The 20,955-nt window shown below is 35.9% G+C and overlaps 1 protein-coding gene across 1 annotated transcript in view; it reads right to left on the reverse strand.

The window, feature by feature from the left end:
- Positions 1-12,451, reverse strand: part of CATSPERE (catsper channel auxiliary subunit epsilon) — a 220,738-nt gene extending 208,287 nt beyond the window's left edge. The window contains exons 1-4 of the mRNA XM_029226890.1: positions 12,425-12,451; positions 12,088-12,161; positions 11,758-11,827; positions 2,844-2,914 (exon numbers count right to left, since the gene is read on the reverse strand). Coding sequence (XP_029082723.1) covers positions 2,844-2,914; positions 11,758-11,827; positions 12,088-12,161; positions 12,425-12,451 — 242 coding nt within the window. The remainder of the gene's footprint in view (positions 1-2,843; positions 2,915-11,757; positions 11,828-12,087; positions 12,162-12,424) is intronic.
- Positions 12,452-20,955: the final 8,504 nt, after the last annotated feature.

The following is a 20,955-nucleotide window of genomic DNA, read 5'->3' on the forward strand; positions in this document are numbered from 1 at the left end:
ATGGATGAATTCCTGGAAATAAAATACTACAAAAATGGATTTTATAAGAATTAGAATTCCAAAATAGGATTTTAACCATTAAAGAAATTGAGTTAATAGTTATAAAATTTCCCCCCCCCACACTCAAAAACTCCAGGTCCAGCTAGGTTTCTATGCAAGTTTCCATCAAATATTCAAGGAACATATATTTCCAATCTTATACAAAATCTCTCAGAGAACAGAAAATAACAACTCATCCTAACTTACATGATGAGTCTAGCATAGCCTTGACATCAAAAGAGGAAAAGGATAGTACAAGGGGAATAAAACCACAGGCCAATCTCACTCATGCATATTCCCACACACAAAAAATTAAATAATATTAGCAAATGGAATCTATCAATGTATATGAAAGTTAATTCATCAAGACCAAGTTGGCTTATTCCAGAAACACAAGGTTAGTTTAATATGGATATATTAATAACTATTATCCATCAGATTAACATAGTAAAAGAGAAAAACCATATGAACTTTTATGTGGAAGAGAAAAAAACTTTGAATAAATTTCAGCACCAATTCATAAAAAAATCCACAGCCACCTTGGAATAAAAGGGAACTTCCTTAACCAGGTAAAGTTTAACTCATAACCTGTAACAAATATTATACAAATAGTGAAATGATGAGAGTCTTCCTTTTAAGATCAGGAATAAAATAAGGAGACCTGCTATCACCCTTCTAAGAAACATTGTATTTGATGTTCTAGACATGCAGTAAGAATAAAAGGAATGGAAGCCATACTTATCAGAAAGAAAAACAAAATCATCATTATTTGCAAGTAATCTGATTTTTTTTAATTCCAAGAGAATATATAAATAAATTATCACAATATAAGAGTTTAGCAATGTTGCTGAATGCAAAAATCAACATTCAAAAGTAAATTGTATTCTATACAACAGGAATAACTGGTTAGAAATTGTAATTTAAAAATTTTGACTATTTATAATAGCAAAAAAATAAAAAGAGTACCTAGGAATAAGTCTAATAAAAATGTCCTGGAAACTTTATTAAAAATTACAAAATCTTATTGGCAGACATGTAAAAAGACCTAAGTAAATGGAGAGTTATATATTATTCAGGAGTAGAAAGACACCCCAAATTGATTAAAATATTTAGACAAATTATAAAAATCCCAGCTAAGTTTTTTGTAGAATTTGACAAACCAATTCCAAAAATTTATAGGAAGAAAAAATAGGTCCATGATATAGCTAAGAAATTCCTGAAGGAGGACAAGAGTTGGGGTCAGGGTGGGGTGGGTATTTGTACTATCACTTCTCAAGATTTAAAAAATAAAGTTATAGTAATACAGATAATGCAGCATCTGTTCAAGTATAGACAAATATATCAGCTAATCCATTTGTGGTTAACTAAAGCTAAATACTCTTAAAACACATTAATTACTTTTCTTTTGCATTACTTACATAACCTTGCTTCTTGGTAAGGCTCTGGGAGAGTGGCAGTAATTCAGAGAAGAATGGGTAAATGTGTACTCCTGGTGGGGCTTGCTGAAATCTAGCTATCAGGACTTTCAATTCAAAGGTTACACATAAACTACAGAGCCATCTGACTTAAAGGGACCATGTAAACCAGGACAGTGAAATTATCGGCAACAATTATGCTTTACTGAAGACACAAGTATTCTGATAGGTTCTGTTTGGGTCATATGGCCATCCTCACCTAATTGCTGTGGCCAATGAAATGTGGGGTTGTGGAGGTAGTATCACATAAATCGCATGAAATTAATAATTTCACCACAGAATAGGGGAGGGATGGTTCCCTCAAAGGAAGGGATATTAAGTACATAAAAAGAATTAGGTACATTATAGTCATCTGGAGAGCAGGGGCCACATAAGACAGTTCTTTTTATCCTACACAGTATTTAGGATATGCTTGGACTATGATACCAAAAACAAAACAAAACAAAACAAAACTCCGACTCATTGATGCATTTTACTTACTGATTTTATAATGCGATTAACTATTTTTTCTTGTACCAGTTTTTTCTTCTTAGTTATATTCATTCACCATCATGTTAAAAAGAGTTTGAAGAGCTATCTAAGAAAACGAGAGTACTTTTGGAATATAATGTAAACAATGGAAACCAAAGAAGCCTGTAATCTGAAAAACCAGAGTCAATTTCCAATGCTATCTTTTTTTTTTTTTTTAATTTATTTATTTATGGCTGTGTTGGCTCTTCGTTTCTGTGCGAGGGCTTTCTCCAGTTGCGGCAAGTGGGGGCCATTCCTCATAGCGGTGCGCGGGCCTCTCACTATCGCGGCCTCTCTTGTTGCGGAGCACAGGCTCCAGATGCGCAGGCTCAGTAATTATGGCTCACGGGGCTAGCTGCTCCGCGGTATGTGGGATCTTCCCAGACCAGGGCTCGAACCCGTGTCCCCTGCACTGGCAGGCAGATTCTCAACCACTGCGCCACCAGAGAAGCCCTCCAATGCTATCTTTTAGTAGCTGCATATGTTTTCAAAATTATTTAACCTATCCAAACTTACATTTCCTCATTTATAATAAAGATAGTAATACTTACATTTAACTGGTAATTATGAAAACTGACATAGCTAATTTACATAAAGTATGACCATGTAGAAGCAGTATTTGTTCAAACAGTGGTTGCTATTGTTATATTTACTGTTTGTTCTTCACTATTAGTTGGGCATTAGTTGGGTACATTTGAGGATATCTTGATTGGTGAATAAAAGCTTATATGGAAACTATAATGCAGATAATCAATTTGTGGTTACCTAAAGCTAAATACTCTTAAAACATATTAATTACCTTTCTTCTGCATTACTTACATAACCTTATAATACCACAGAAAGCAAGTATGAGAACTGTCTACAGATAAATAGCGTTCTTCTTCTAAATCCTAAAAGAAAATGCAAAAGAAACTATGATAAATTTAGATGACTGATTGCTTCTATTATATTTGTCTTTGTGAAATTATATATATACATCTTTTCTGTATATTTTACCCCCAGTTCCTAATATCTGGTCTTTGACCTGGTTCCTGACACCTAGCTCCTAACACTTTTTAATTTCCTGAGTAATAGGAACGTCTGGCACAGAGCCCCTAAATTCCTTTTGTTCTAATGAGTTAACTCAGTGGGCTCCTGGCTGGGAACTGATCACCAGAAAAACCAACCCATGGTTAAAAGCTTGGAACTTTCAGCTCAGCCTCCCATTCTCAGCTCAGCCTCCCCCCATTATCTGGAGAGTGGAGAAGGGCTGGAAAATGAGTCAATAATCAATCATGCCTACTTGATGAAGTCTCCATAAAAATCCTTAAAGTATGAGAGCAAGAGAGCTTCCAGGTTGGTGGACACATCCACATGCCAGCAGGTGATGTACCCAACTGCACAATGACAGAAGTTCCTGTACTCAGAACCCTTCTGGATCTTGCCCTATGTACTCCTTGACCTTGTTGTTCATCTGGATCCTTTTACCATATTCTTTATTTTAACCAGTAAATGTGTTTCCCTGAGTTCTGTGAGTTGTTTAGCAAATTACTGAAATTGAGGAGAAAGTTATGGGAACCTGGATTTATCACCAGTCAGTCAGCAATTGGCAACTGAAGTGGGTGCAGTCTTGTGGGACTGAGCCCTTAACTTGTGGGATGTGACATTAACTCCAGGTAGATATTGTTGGAACTTTGAATGGTAGTACCCCCAGCTAATATAGGAGAATTGGTCAATGTTGAACCCTCCCCACCACCAATATCTGGACACAGAAATGTTCTCTGCAACTGTACAAAGGAAAACAGTGAATTTTCCTAGAAAGTCTTCCTCAATGAAACACAATTCAATTAATTTTCTTGTTTAATTGTTCTCAACAAGAGATGAAATTGCTTACAAAGAAATGTTTGGCAATGCTTGGAGACAGTCTTTGGTTGTTATAACTGAGGCCTTTTGAGTGCATTTCAAAAGTCACACATACCTCCTTAAAGGCTGTAAGGTCTGATAGCACTATATATAAATGACAAATATATTCCTATATATACATGTATTAGTGTGTACATATTTTTTATATAACATTACACATTTATGTGGACTTCCAACACATAACAAAAGGGAGAGAAATCCTTTACTTCCTCAGGAATTGTGTTCATGAAACTGGGAAACGCACAAACTCAAAAAGCCAAATTCAAATATTTTTCAATCTACAGGGATTGAAATGTGAATTACTATATACATCTGGCCTCTCCCACTTCACCCTGTCTACCTGTTTCCTGAAACTACAGGTTACTAAGTAAAAGGAAAGCAACAGAACTTAGAGAAACACTTTACTCATGGGGAAAAAAAAAAAGTAAAAAGAAGGCACAAGCCCCAGAGTAAAGGCAGGACTTGTCACATGAAGTCTCTACACAGCAATGGCTTTAGATACACTTATGTGGGAACATCAACTATAAGGTGTGTGGCCAGTACTTTGTTATGAACTAGTACAGTGCCATTGCTTTAAAATTCCTTATTGTTAGGGGCGGAGTGAAGATGGCGGAGTAGGAGGACACATCCACTAGGTGCTGGTGGAGGACCTCAGACACCAAAGGGGACAGGAGGAATCCCCATGCCACCAGGTAGGACACTGGAAGGAAGGAGAGGGGGGAAGAAAAGTTGGAGGTAGGATGGGACTGGCACCCCTGAGGGAGGCTGGGGGAGGGGAGAGGTTCCTACACTCAGAGGGGTCCACTCATGGCGTGGGGATTGATTGGGATGGAGAGGGACCTTCTGGGGATTGGGGGATCAGAGGGGAACATGGCCAGCATCTCCCCTGCCACTTGCGCCCCAGCAAGCCTCCTGGGGTTCTGGGCCTGAATCCCTCCCTGGCACCCTCTGGCCGGTCAGATCCTGGGCCTAAGTGCCCCCGCTGAGGCCTCTTCCAGCCACACGGGTCCTGGACCTAACCCCCACCCCTCAACTAAGGGCTTTTCTGGCTGCACAGGTCCAAGGTCTAAGCCCTACGGCCCGCTAAGGCCTTTCCTGGCCGCGCAGGTCCTGGGCCTGAGCCCCACAGCCCCCAGGCCTCCTCCAGCCTTTTTAAAAAAAATTCTTACCTTTTAATCTTATTTTTTATTTTATTTTTTCATTTTTAAAATTTTACGTAAATATATTTTTGCTGTTGTGGTTCTGTTTGGTTTTGTTGTGGTGATTTCATTTTTATTTTTTCTATTGTATTTTTAATTTTTCTAATTTTATTTTATTTTTTCTTTATTGTTATTGTTCTGCTCTTTTTTGTTTGTTGCTTTTTTTTTTTTTTTTTTTTGCCACACTGTGTAGCTTGCAGGGTCTTGCCTGAGCTCCTGTGGTGGGTGTGTGGAGTCCAAAACACTGGAGTAACAGAGAAGCTCAGATCCCAAGGAATGTTAATTGGTGTAAACTCTCCCAGAGGTCCTCATCTCAGAACCAACACCCAGCTTCAACCAACTGCCTGCACACTCCAGTGCTGGATGCCTCAGGCCGAACAACCAGCACAACAGGAACACAGCCCCACAAATCAAAAAGAACGAGATGACAAAAAAAATGTGTTACAGATGAAGGAGCAAGGTAAAAACCTATAAGACCAAATAAATGAAGAGCAAATAGGCAACCTACCTGAAAAATAATCCAGAGTAATGATAGTATAGATGATCCAAAATCTTGGAAATAGAATGGAGGTATGGATTGAGAAAATACAAGAAATGTGTAACAAGGACCTAGAAGAACTAAAGCACAAACAAACAGTGATGAACAACACAATAACTGAAATGAAAAATACTCTAGAAGGAATCAGTACCAGAATAACTGAGGCAGAAGAATGGATAAGTAACCTGGAAGATAGAATGCTGGAAATAGCTGCTGAAGAGCAGCATAAAGAAAATGAATGAAAAAAAATGAGGACAGTCTCAGGGACCTCTAGGACAACATTAAATGCACCAATATTCGAATTATAGTGGTCCTAGAAGAAGAAGAGAAAGAGAAAGGGTCTGAGAAAATATCTGAAGAGATTAGAGTCAAAAACTTCCCTAAGATGGGAAAAGAAATAGCCACCCAAGTCCAGGAATTGCAGAGTCCATACAGGATAAACCCAAGGAGAAACACACCAACACATATTAATCAAACTAACAAAAAATTAAATTCAAAGAAAAAAATATTAAAAGCAGCAAGGGAGAAGCAACAAATAGCATACAAGGAAATCCCCATAAAGTTATCAGCTGATTTTACAGCAGAAAGTCTGCAGACCAGAAGGGAGTGGCAGGATACATTTAAAGTGATGAAAGGGAAAAACCTACAACCAAGATTACTCCACCCAGCAAGGATCTCATTCACATTCAACAGAGAAATCAAAAGCTTTACAGATAACCAAAAGCTAAGAGAATTCAGCACCACCAAACAAGCTTTAAAACAAATGCTAAAGAAACTTCTCTAGGCGGGAAACACAAGAGAAGAAAAAGACCTGCAAAAACAAATGCAAAACAATTAAGAATATGGTAATAGGAACATACATATCGATAATTACCTTGAATGTAAATGGATTAAATGCTACAACCAAAAGACCCAGAATGGCTGAATGGATACAAAAACAAGACCCATGTATATGCTGTCTACAAGAGACCCACTTCAGACCTAGGAACACATACAGACTGAAAGTGAGGGGATGGAAAAAGATATTCCATGCAAATGAAAATTGAAAGAAAGCTGGAGTGGCAATACTCATATCAGATAAAATAATCTTTAAAATAAAGACTGTTACAAGAAACAGGGAAGGACACTACATAGTGATCAAGGGATCAATCCAAGAAGAAGATATAACAATTATAAATATTTATGCACCCATCACAGGAACACCTCAATACATAAGGCAAATGCTAACAGCCATAAAAGGGGAAATCAACAGCAACACAATAATAGTGGGGACTTTAACACCCCACTTACACCAATGGACAGATCATCCAAACAAAATAAATAAGGAAACACAAGCTTTAAATGACACAATAGACCAGAGAGATTTCATTGATATTTATAGGACGTTCCACCCCAAAGCAGCAGAATACACTTTCGTCTCAAGTGTATACGGAACATTCTCCAGGATAGATCACATCTTAGTTCACAAATCAAGCCTCGGTAAATTTATGACGATTGAAATTATATCAAGCATCCTTTCCAAACACAACTCTATGAGATTAGAAATCAATTACAGTAAAAAACTGTAAAAAACATAAACACATGGAGGTTAAACATTACGTTACTAAATAACCAAGAAATCACTGAAGAAATCAAAGAGGAAATTTAAAAATACATAGAAACAAATGACAGTGAAAACACAATGACCCAAAACCTATGGAATTCAGCAAAAGCAGTTCTAAGAGGGAAGTTTATAGCAATTCAATCTCAACTCAGGAAACAAGAAAAATCTCAAATAAACAATCTAACCTTACACATAAAGCAACTAGAGAAAGAAGAAGAAGCACACACACAAAAAAACCCCCAAAGTTAGTAGAAGGAAAGAAATCATAAAGATCAGAGCAGAAATAAATGAAATAGAAATGAAGAAAACAATAGCAAAGATCAACAAAACTAAAAGTTGGTTCTTCGAGAAGAAAACAAAATTGATAAACCTAGCCAGACTCATCAAGAAAAAAGGGAGAGGATTCAAATCAATAAAATTAGAAATGAAAAAAGAGAAATTATAACTGACAGCACAGAAATACAAAGGACCATAAGAGACTACTACAGGCAACTATATGCGAAGAAAATGGACAACTGGAAGAAATGAACAAATTCTTAGAAAGGTACAAACTTTCAAGACCGAACCAGGAAGAAATAGGAAATATAAACAGACCAATCACAAATAGTGAAATTGAAACTGTAATTAAAAATCTTCCAACAAACAAAAATACAGGACCAGATGGCTTCACAGGACAAGTCTATCAAACATTTAGAGAAGAGCTAACACCTATCTTTCTGAAACTCTTCCAAAAGATTGAAGAGGGAGGAACACTCCCAAACTCATTCTATGAGGCCACCCTGATACCAAAACCAGATAAAGATGTCACAAAAAAAGAAAATTACAGACCAATATCACTGATGAACATGGATGCAAAAGTCCTCAACAAAATACCAGCAAACAGGATCCAACAACACATTAAAAAAATCATACACCATGATCAAGTGGGATTTATCCCAGGGATGCAAGGATTCTTCAATATACACAAATCAATCAATGTGATACACCATATTAACAAATTAAAGAATTAAATTACTAATAATATAATTAAAGTTAATTAAAAAATTAAAGTTAATAATTAAATTATTGTCTTAATAGATGCAGGAAAAGCTTTTGACAAAATTCAACAACCATTTATGATAAAAACTCTCCAGAAAGTAGGCATAGAGGGAACCTACCTCAACATAAAAGGCCATATATGACAAAGCCACAACAAACATCATTCTCAATGGTAAAAAACTAAAACCATTTCCTCTAAGATCAGGAAAAAGACAAGGGTGCCCACTCTCACCACTATTATTAAACATAATTTTGGAAGTTCTAGCCATGGCAGTCAGAGAAGAAAAAGAAATAAAAGGAATCCAAATTGTAAAAGAAGAAGTAAAACTGTCACTGTTTGCAGATGACATGATAGTATACATAGAAAATCCTAAAAATGCTACCAGAAAATTACTAGAGCTAATCAATGAATCTGGTAAAGTAGCAGGATACAAAATTAATGTACAGAAATCTCTTGAATTCCTATACACTAACAATGAAAAATCTGAAAGAGAAATTAAAGAAACAATCCCAGTTACCACTGCAACAAAAAGAATAAAATACCTAGGAATAAACCTACCTAAGGAGGCAAAAGACCTGTACTCAGAAAACTATGAAACACTGATGAAAGAAATCAAAGATGACACGAACGTATGGAGAGACATACCATGTTCTTGGATTGGAAGAATCAACATTGTGAAAATGACTATACTACCCAAAGCAATCTACAGATTCAATGCAATCCCTATCAAATTACCAATGGCATTTTTTACAGAAATAGAACAAAAAAATGAAAATTTGTATAAAGACACAAAAGACCTTGAATAGTCAAAGCAGTCTTGAGGGTAAAAAATGGAGCGGGAGGAATCAGACTCCCTGACTTCAGACTCTACTACAAAGCTACAGTCATCAAAAGAGTATGGTACCAGTACAAAAACAGAAATATAGATCAATGGAACAAACAGAAAGCCCAGAGATAAACCCATGCACCTGTGGTCACACAAGCTACAACAAAGGAGGCAAGAATACACAATGGAAAAAAGACAGTCTCTTCAATAAGTGGTGTTGGGAAAACAGGACAGCTACATGTGAAAGAATGAAATTAGAACAATCCCTAACACCACACACAAAAATGAACTTAAAATGGATTAAAGACCTAAATGTAAGACTGGACACTATAAAACTCTTAGAAGAAAACATAGGCAAAAACCTTCTTTGACATAAATCACGGCAAGATCTTTTTTGACCCACCTCCTAGAGTAATGAAAATAAAAACAAAAATAAACAAATGGGACCTAATGAAACTTAAAAGCTCCTGCACAGCAAAGTAAACCATAAACAAGATGAAATGACAGCCCTCAGAATGGGAGAAATATTTGCAAAGGAAGCAATGGATAAAGGATTAATCTCAAAAATATACAAACAGCTCATGCAGCTCAATATCAAAAAAACAAACAACCCAATCAAAAAATGGGTGGAAGATATAAATAGACATTTCTCCAAAGAAGACATACAGATGGCCAAGAGGCATGTGAAAAGATGCTCAACATCACTATTTACTAGAGAAATGCAAATCAAAACTATAATGAGGTACTGGTCACAATGTGCATCATCGAAAAATCTACAAACAGTAAATGCTGGAGAGGGTGTGGAGAAAAGGGAACCCTCTTGCACTGTTGGTGGGAATGTAAATTGATACAGTCACTATGGAGAACAGTATGGAGGTCCCTTAAAAAACTAAAAATAGAACTACCATATGAACCAGCAATCCCACTACTGGGCATATACCCTGAGAAAACCATCATTCAAAAAGTGTCCATACCACAATGTTCATTGCAGCACTGTTTACAATAGCCAGGACGTGGAAGCAACCTAAGTGTCCATTGACAGATGAATGGATAAAGAAGATGTGGTACATATATATAACGGACTATTACTCAGCCATAAAAAGAAACGAAATTGGGTCATTTGTAGAGATGTGGATGGACCTAGAGCCTGTCATACAGAGTGAAGTAAGGCAGAAAGAGAAAACCAAATACATATTAATGCATACATGTGGAATCTAGAAAAATGGTACAGATGAACCTATTTGCAGGGGAGGAATAGAGACGGAGACATAGAGAATGCACATGTGGACACGGGGGAGAAGAGGGGGTGGGATGAACTGGGAGATTTAGATTGACATATATAAACTACCATGTGTAAAATAGATAGCTAGTGGGAACCTTCTGTATAGCACAGGGAGCTCAGCTCGGTGCTCTGTGATGACCTAGTTGGGTAGGATGGGTGGGAGGGAGGTCCAAGAAGGAGGGGATATATGTATACATATAGCTGATTCCCTTCGTTGTACAGCAGAAACTAACACAACATTGTAAAGCAATTATATTCCAATAAAAAATTCCTTATTATTATTATTATTGTTGACTAGAGAGGATTCAACATCACTCTTATTTATTTGCATTCACATAGCTTTCCTGAAATGAAAAAAATGTAGTAGAATGCAAATAAATCTGCTAGAAATGGCCCTTTAATTGTTGATATTGTCATAGGAGTATATGATCTGAGACCCACTTATCTGGGAGTACTGTTATCATTAAGGTGGTAACTGGGGCTTTAATATATTTATTAATAAAAAAGCTAATGTAAAAATCATATATGGTGGTCCCCTCTTATCCATGGCGGATATATCCCAAGACCCCCAGTGGATGGTTGAAACTGCAGATAGTACCAAATCAGCCCTATATATATGGTTTTTTACTGTACATACATACCTATGATAAAATTTAACTTGTAAATTAAGCACAGTAAGAGATTAACAACAATAATAATAAAGTAAAATAATTATATCAATATAATCTTTTTTCTTTCCTTATTTAGTCAAAAACTTTCACCTTTTCACTTAAAGGAAACACTTAATTGCTTCTCTTTGGCATATCTGAATTGCCAGAATCACTGTTCTTGCACTTTGGGGGCTATTATTGAGTAAAATAAGGGTTACCTTCACACAAGCATTGTGTTATCACAAAAATAGATCTGATAACTGGGACAGGTACTAAGTAACTAATGGGTAGGATATGCCAGACAAAGAAATGATTCATGTCCCAGGTAGGAGGAGTGGGATGGCATGATAATTCACCATGCTACTCAGAACAACTGCAATTTAAAGCTTGTGAATTGTTTATTTCTGGAATTTCCCATTTAAATTTTTTGGACCAGAGTTGACTGTGGGTAACTGAAAGCAAAGAAGGTGTAACCATGGATAAGTGGGGAACTACTGTATCAGTTCATAACATAATTTTCTATGAGATACATCTAAAAATTAATGATATATTGACAATAATTTAAAAATACCTCTTATAGTTACAACTCAACTATTTAAAACAGGTTAAGTTAAAACATCAAAAATAAGGCAAAATAAAATGTAACAGGGATAATTATTTAAGATTTACTAATTTATCATTAAAATCAACTTACTGGGCCCGTAACAATTGGTTTTATAATCTGAATACCAGGAGAAGAACAACGTAGTTCTGTCTTGGGTGATCTAGCATTTAAAAACAATGGGAAAGGAGAAATAACTATAGATGCATATGAGATTCCCCTACTAGTTTTTTTTTCCCCTACTACTTTTTAAGCCTAAAAACTTCCATTCTTTGCTAATAAGAAAAATTTAAAAATATATAGCAATAGTTTACTTCTCTCCTATTTTCAAAGTGATTTTGTCTTTCTTTTCACATCTATTAATGAAAAGAAATTTACATTAAATCATTACGCATACATTGAGTTTCACAGCAAAAATCTTACCTTTTATTTTTTATAGAACAAGTTCCCGGCACACTCCACTCAGAAAATAATGTTCCTTCATACTCTAACTTAATCTGGAAAAGAAGGTAAAATAGCTCAAACAAAAATCTGCTCTAAAATTTTTTTCTCAGTGTTCAGATGTAGGGCTCAATTTTCTGAGTCATTATTTAAAGACAGAATAACTAAAGTTCAATCCCTTTGAAATTGTACAAGTAAAGGAAAAATAACAATTTTTATGGGACACTTCAATAGTTTCCTCCCAACTATAAGATTTTTATTTTATTTTACTTCAAAAGTAATCTATTAAGTGTCTAGAAGGTGACACTTAAGTTGATACAATCATCATAAATTTCTTCAGTCGCATTTTCCTTATTTCTACTTTTTTTCCTGCTTCCACATTCTTTCATTTATAAGCTCTTTCTTCCTGGAAGTATGCTCATACAATTTCTAACATTATCAGTCTTAGTCTCAACACTAGTCATCCTCTTCAGCCAGAGTTGGAGCCCAATTTCACCTCCTAATATTGTTACATAAAATTATGTACATATACATATGTATACAGTTTTATGTATATATACATATATAAATAGTTTCATTGGTTTTACTTGAATGGGGATTATAATACCAGCTATCTCATAGATTTGATGATATAGGATTAATGACAATGTATAAGAAGATAAAAGAGAAAAGTTCACCAGAAGCTATGACACAACCCTGTAGTATATAAAGCAAAATTTGATAGAATTACTAGAAGATATTTTAAAAGTCACAAATATAGTGGTAGGCTTTAACACACTTTTTTCAAGCCATAGATTAAACCTGAAGAAAAGGTAGTTACGGTTGACCCTTGAACAACTCAGGGGTTAGGGGCACTGACACTCCACACAGTGGAAAATCTGCCTATAGTTTATAGTTAGCCTTTTATATATGCAGTTCTTCAGTATCAGTGGTTCCACATCCACAGGTTCAGTCAACCTTGGATTGTGTAGTACTTTAGTATTTACTATTGAAAAAAATCTTTGTATAAGTGGAACAGTTCAGCTCAAACCTATGTTGTTCAAGGGTCAACTCTGTGTGTGTGTATGTGTGTGTATTTCTAAAATTAACCAATACAAAATATATTCTTTTCAATCTCACATAGAACATTTACCAAAATTGACCACATTTACAAAGGAAGTGTTAGCCAATCTCAAAGTATTATTATCACACATACTGTGCCTTTGATATTAATGAAATAAAATAATTAGAATTTCTCATAAAGTTAATCAGAAAAAATTTTAGGATATTTGTAATTTTTTTTTACATCTTTATTGGAGTATAATTGCTTTACAATGGTGTGTTGGTTTCTACTTTATAACAAAGTGAATCAGTTATACATGTGTCACTGGTAATTTGATAGGGATTGAATCAAATCTGTAGATTGCTTTGGGTAGTATGATCATTTCAACAATATAAATTCTTCCCATCCAAGAGCACAGGATATCTTTCCATTTCTTTGAATCATCGTCAATTAGCTTTACTAATATTTTGTAGTTCTCAGCATATGTCTCTCATCTTCCTGGTGAGGTTTATTCCTAAGTATTTTATTTTTTTCATGTGCTCTGAAAGGGGATTGCTTGTTTACATTCCCTTTCTGATATTTCATTGTTAGTATAAAGAAATGCAACTGATTTCTGTATGTTAATCTTGTATCCTGCTACCTTGCTGAATTTGTTTATCAGTTCCAGTAGTTTTTGTGTGGAGTCTTTAGGGGTTTCTATATATAGTATCATATCTGCATAATGACAATTTTACCTCTTCCCTACCAATTTGAATAGCTTTTATTTCTTTTCCTTGTCTAACTGCTGTGACTAGGTCTTCCAATACTATATTGAATACAAATGGTAAGAGTGGGCATCTTTATCTTGCTCCAGATTTTAGTGGGAAGGCTTTTATCTTTTCACCATTGAGTATTATATTGGCTGTGGGTTTGTTATAAATAGCTTTTATTATATTGAGATATGTTCCCTTTATACTCACTTTTGTATGGGTTTTTATCATGAATGGATGTTGAATTTTATCAAATGCTTGTTCTGCACTACTGAGATATCATGCGGTTTTTGTCTTTTCTTTTGTTGATGTGTTATGTCACACTGATTGATTTGTGTATGTTGAAACATACTTGTGATGCTGGGATGAATCCAAGTTGGTTATGGTGTATGATCTTTTTTATGTGTTGTTAAATTCAGTTTGCTAATATTTTGTTGAAAATTTTTGCATCTATATTAGTCAAAGATATTGGCCTGTAATTTTCTTTTTTGGTAGTCTTTGGTTTTGGTATCAGGGTGATGATGGCTTCATAGAATGTCTTTGGGAGTCCTCCTTCCTCTTTGATATTTTGGAAGACTTTGAGAAGCATTGGTATAAGTTCTTCTTTTTATGTTTGGTAGAATTTGCCTGTGAAGCCATCTGGTCCTGGACTTCTGCTTGTAGGGAGTTTTTTCTATTTCACTTCTAGTGATTTGTTCAAGTTATCCATTTCTTCTTGATTCAGTTTTGGTGGGTTGTATGTTTCTAGAAATTTGTCCATTTCTTCTAGGTTGTCAAACTTGTTGGCATACAATTGTTCATAGCATTCTTTTTTTTTTTTTTTTGGTCTTTCTGTGGTATCCATTGTGATTTCTCCTCTTTCGTTTCTTATTTTGTTTCCTTGGGACTTCTCTCTTCATGGGGAGCCTGGCCAGAGTTTTTTCTATTTTGTTTACCCTTTGAAAGAACAAGCTCTTGGCTTTATTGCTTTTTTTCTATTTTTTAATCTCTGTTTTATTTATTTCCTCTCTGATCTTTATTTTCTCCTTCCTTCTGCTGACTTTAGGTTTTGTTTGTTATTCTTTTTCTAATTCCCTTAGGTGGTGTGTTAGGTTATTTGAGATTTTTCTTGTTTCTTAAAGAAGGCCTGCATCGCTATGAACTTCCCTCTAAGAACTGCTTTTTCTGCATCCCATAGATTTTGTATGGTGGTGTTTTTACTGTCATTTGCCTCAATTTATTTTTAAATTTCTTCTTTGATTTCACTGTTGACCCACTAGTCTTTTACTAGCAGGTTATTTAGTCTCAATGTAATTTTTTTCTCATTTCTTTTTCTGAGGTTGATTTCTAGTTTTATGCCATTGTGGTCAGAAAAGATGCTTGAAACAATTTCTATACTTTTAAATTTGTTGAAGTTTGTTTTCTGCCCCAGTATGTGGTCAATCCTAGAGAATGTTCCACGTGCACTTGAAAAGAATGTGTATTTTGCTTTTTTTGGATGTAATGTCCTGAAAATATCAATTAAGTCTAACTGTTGTATTATATCATTTAGGATCTCTGTTGCCTTGATTTTCTGTCTCAAAGATATGTCCACTGATGTGAGTGGGGTGTTAACATCTCCTACTTTATTGTATTCCTGTCAATTTCTCCCTTTGTCTGTTCGGTAGTGTGTATATGTCCATGCCACTCTCTCACTTCATCACAGCTTACCCTTCCTCCTCCCCATATCCTCAAGTCCATTCTCTAGTAGGTCTGTGTCTTTATTCCCATCTTTCTCCTAGGTTCTTCATGACCTTTTTTTTTTCCCCTTAGATTCCATATATATGTACTAGCATACAGTATTTGTTTTTCTCTTTCTGACTTATGTCACTCTGTATGACAGACTCTAGGTCCATCCACCTCACTACAAACAACTCAATTTCGTTTCCTTTTTGGCCGAGTAATATTCCATTGTATATATGTACCCCATCTTCTTTATCCATTCATCTGTCGATAGACACTAGGGATGCTTCCATGTCCTGGCTATAGTAACTAGAGCTGCAATGAACATTTTGTTACATGACTCTTTTTCAATTATGGTTTTCTCAGGGTATATGCCCAGTAGTGGGATTGCTGGGTCATATGGTAGTTCTATTTTTAGCTTTCTAAGGAACTTCCATATTGCTCTCCATAGTGGCTGTATCAATTTACATTCCCACCAACAGTGCAAGAGGGTTCCCTTTTCTCCACACCCTCTCCAGCATTTACTGTTTGTAGATTTTTTGATGATGGCCATTCTGACCGGTGTGAGGTGGTAGCTCATTGTAGTTTTGATTTACATTTCTCTAATGATTAATGATGTTGAGCATTCTTTCATGTGTTTGTTGGCAATCTGTATATCTTCTCTGGAGAAATGTTTATTTAGGTCTTCTGCCCATTTTTGGATTGGGTTATTTGTCTTTTTGATACTGAGCTGCATGAGCTGCTTGTAAATTTTGGAGATTAATCCTTTGTCAGTTGCTTCATTTGCAAATATTTTCTCCCATTCTGAGGGTTGCCTTTTCGTCTTGTTTATGGTTTCCTTTGCTGTGCAAAAGCTTTTAAGTTTCATTAGGTCCCATTTGTTTATTTTTGTTTTTATTTCCATTTCTCTAGGAGGTAGGTCAAAAAGGATCTTGCTGTGATTTATGTCACAGAGTGTTCTGCCTATGTTTTCCTCTAAGAGTTTGATAGTGTCTGGCCTTACATTCAGGTCTTTAATCCATTTTGAGTTTATTTTTGTGTATGGTGTTAGGGAGTGTTCTAATTTCATTCTTTTACATGTACCTGTCCAGTTTTCCCAGCACCAATTATTGAAGAGGCTGTCTTTTCTCCATTGTATATTCTTGCCTCTTTTATCAAAGATAAGGTGACCATAGGTGCGTGCGTTTATCTCTAGGCTTGCTATCCTGTTCCATTGATTGATATTTCTGTTTTTGTGCCAGCACCATAGTGTCTTGATTACTGTAGCTTTGTAGTATAGTCTGAAGTCAGGGAGCCTGATTCCTCCAGCTCCGTTTTTCTTCCTGAAGATTGCTTTGGCTATGCCGGGTCTTTTGTGTTTCCATACAAATTGTGAATTTTTTTGTTCTAGTTCTGTGAAAAATGCCAGTGAGAGTTTGATAGGGATTGCATTGACCCTGTAGATTGCTTTGGATAGTAGAGTCATTATCACAATGTTGATTCTTCCAATCCAAGAACATGGTAAACCTCTCCATCTGTTTGTATCATCTTTAATTTCTTTCATCAGTGTCTTATAGTTTTCTGCATACAGGTCTTTTGTCTCCTTAGGTAGATTTATTCCTAGATATTTCATTCTTTTCGTTGCAATGGTAAATGGGAGTGTTTTCTTAATTTCACTTTCAGATTTTTCATCAGTAGTGTATAGGAATGCTAGAGATTTTTATGCATTAATTTTGTATCCTGCTACTTTACCAAATTCATTGATTCACTCTCATAGTTTTCTGGTAGCATCTTTAGGATTCTCTATGTATAGTATCATGTCATCTGCAAATGGTGACAGCTTTACTTCTTCTTTTCCAATTTGGATTCCCTTTTTTTTTTTCTTCTCTGATTGCTGTGACTAAAACTTCAAAAACTATGTTGAATAATAATGGTGAGAGTGGGCAACCTTGTCTTGTTTCTGATCTTAGTGGAAATGGTTTCAGTTTTTCCCCATTGAGGACGATGTTGGCTGTGGGTTTGTCATATACGGTCTTTATTATGTTGAGGGAAGTTCCCTCTATGCCTACTTTCTGCAGGGTTTTTATAATAAATGGGTGTTGAATTTTGTCGAAATCTTTCTCTGCATCGATTGAGATGATCATATGGTTTTTCTCCTTCAATTTGTTAATATGGTGTATCACATTGAATGATTTGTGTATATTGAAGAATCCTTGCATTCCTAGGATAAACCCCACTTGATCATGGTGTATGATCCTTTTAATGTGCTGTTGGATTCTGTTTGCTAGTACTTTGTTGAGGATTTTTGCATCTATGTTGATCAGTGATATTGGCCTGTAGTTTTCTTCCTTTGTGACATCTTTATCTGGTTTTGGTATCAGGGTGATGGTGGCCTCATAGAATGAGTTTGGGAGTGTTCCTCCCTCTGCTATATTTTGGAAGAGCTTGAGAAGGATAGGTGTTAGCTCTTCGCTAAATGTTTGATAGAATTCGCCTCTGAAGCCATCTGGTCCTGGTCTTTTGTTTGTTAGAAGATTTTTAATCACAGTTTCAATTTCAGTGCTTGTGATTGGTCTGTTCATATTTTCTATTTCTTCCTGGTTCAGTCTCGGCAGGTTGTGCCTTTCTAAGAATTTGTCCATTTCTTCCAGGTTGTCCATTTCTTTGGCATATAGTTGCTTGTAGTAATCTCTCATTATCCTTTGTATTTCTGCAGTGTTAGTTGTTACTTCTCCTTTTTGATTTCTAATTCTATTGATTTGAGTCTTCTCCCTTTTGTTCTTGATGAGTTTGCCTAACGGTTTATCAATTTTGTTTATCTTCTCAAAGAACCAGCTTTTAGTTTTATTGATCTTTGTATCGTTTCCTTCATTTCTTTTTCATTTATTTCTGATCTGATCTTTATGATTTCTTTCCTTCTGCTAACTTTGGGGATTTTTTGTTCTTCTCTCTCTAATTGCTTTAGGTGTAAGGTTAGGTTGTTTATTTGAGATGTTTCTTGTTTCTTAAGGTAGGATTGTATTGCTATAAACTTCCCTCTTAGAATTTCTTTTGCTGCATCTCATAGGTTTTGGTATGTCGTGTATTCATTGCCATTTGTTTCTAGGTATTTTTTGATTCCCTCTTTGATATCTTCAGTGATCTCTTGGTTATTAAGTAGTGTATTGTTTAGCCTCCATGTGCTTGTACTTTTTACAGATTCTTTACTGTAATTGATATCTATTCTCATAGCATTGTGGTCGGAAAAGATACTTGATACGATTTCAATTTTCTTAAATTTACCAAGGCTTGATTTGTGACCCAAGATATGATCTATCCTGGGAATGTTCCATGAGCACTTGAGAAGAATGTGTATTCTGTTGTTTTTGGATGTAATGTCCTATAAATATCAATTAAGTCTATCTTGCTTAATGTATCATTTAAAGCTTGTGTTTCCTTATTTATTTTCATTTTGGATGATCTGTCCATTGGTGAAAGTGGGGTGTTAAAATCTCCTACTATGATTGTGTTACTGTCCATTTCCCCTTTTATGGCTGCTAGTATTTGCCTTATGTATTGACGTGCTCCTATGTTGGGTGCATAAATATTTACAATTGTTATATCTTCTTCTTGGATCGATCCCTTGATCATTATGTAGTGTCCTTCCTTGTGTCTTGTAATAGTCTTTATTTAAAGTCTATTTTGTCTGATATGAGAATTGCTACTCCAGCTTTCTTTTGATTGCCATTTACATGGAATATCTTTTTCCATTCCCTCATTTTCAGTCTGTATGTGTCCCTAGGTCTGAAGTGGGTCTCTTGTAGACAGCATATATATGGATATTGCTTTTGTATCCATTCAGGCAGTCTACGTCTTTTGGTTGGAGAATTTAATCCATGTACATTTAAGGTAATTATCAATTTGTATGTTCCTATTTCCATTTTCTTAATTGTTTTGGGTTTCTTATTGTAGGTCTTTTCCTTCTCTTGTGTTTCCTGCCAGAGAATTTCCTTTAGCATTTGTTGTAAAGCTGGTTTGGTGGTGCTGAATTCTCTTAGCTTTTGCTTGTCTGTTAAGGTTTTAATTTCTTCATCAAATCTGAATGAGATCCTTGCTGAGTTTTCTCCTTCATCACTTTAAATATGTCCTGCCACTCCTTTCTGGCTTGCAGAGTTTCTGCTGAAAGAGCAGCTGTTAACATTATGGGGATTCCCTTGTGTGTTATTTTTCCCTTGCTGCTTTTAATATTTTTTCTTTGCATTTAATTCTTGATAGCTTGATTAATATGTGTCTTGGCATGTTTCTCCTTGGATTTATCCTGTATGGGACTCTCTGTGCTTCCTGGACTTGAATAACTATTTCCTTTCCCATATTTGGTAAGTTTTCAACTATAATCTCTTCAAATATTTTCTCAGTCCCTTTCTTTTTCTCTTCTTCTTCTGGGACCCCTATAATTCGAATGTTGGTGCATTTAATGTTTTCCTAGAGGTCTCTGAGACTGTCCTCAGTTCTTTTCATTCTTTTTTCTTTATTCTGCTCTGCAGTAGTTATTTCCATTATTTTATCTTCTAGGTCACTTATCCATTCTTCTGCCTCAGTTATTCTGCTATTGACCCCTTCTACCGAATTTTTAATTTCATTTATTGTGTTCATCATTGTTTGCTTGCTCTTTAGTTCTTCTAGGTCCTTGTTAAATCTTTCTTGTATTTTCTCCATTCTGTTTCCAAGATTTTGGATCATCTTTACTATCATTATTCTGAATTCTTTTTCAGGTAGACTGCCTATTTCCTCTTCATTTGTTAGGTCTGGTGGGTTTTTACCTTGTTCCTTCATCTGCTGTGTGTTTTTCTGTCTTCTCATTTTGCTTGACTTACTGTGTTTGGGGTCTCCTTTCGCAGGCTGCAGGTTCGTAGTTCCCTTTGTTTTTGATGTCTGTCCCCAGTGGCTAAGGTTGGTTCAGTGAGTTGTATAGGCTTCCTGGTGGAGGGGACTAGTGCCTGTGTTCTGGTGGATGAGGCTGGATCTTGTCTTTCTGATGGGCAGGTCCACGTCTGGTGGCATGTTTTGGGGTGTCTGTGGCCTTATTATGCTTTTAGTCAGCCTCTCTGCTAATGGATGGGGTTGTGTTCCTGTCCTGCTAGTTGTTTTGCATAGGGTGTCCAGCACTGTAGCTTGCTGGTCGCTGAGTGAAGCCGGGTCTTGGCGCTGAGATGGAGATCTCTGGGAGATTTTCACCATTTGATATTACATGGAGCTGGGAGGTCTCTTGTGTACCAGTGTCCTGACGTTGGCTCTCCCACCTCAGAGGCAAAGCCTTGACACCTGGCTGGAGCACCAAGAGCCTTTCATCCACATGGCTCAGAATAAAAGGGAGAAAAAATGAAAGAAGAAAGAAAGAAA

Source organism: Monodon monoceros, unplaced genomic scaffold (genome assembly GCF_005190385.1).
Source record: "Monodon monoceros isolate NGI ecotype Baffin Bay Population unplaced genomic scaffold, NGI_Narwhal_1 Super_Scaffold_18, whole genome shotgun sequence".
Taxonomy (NCBI): domain Eukaryota; kingdom Metazoa; phylum Chordata; class Mammalia; order Artiodactyla; family Monodontidae; genus Monodon; species Monodon monoceros.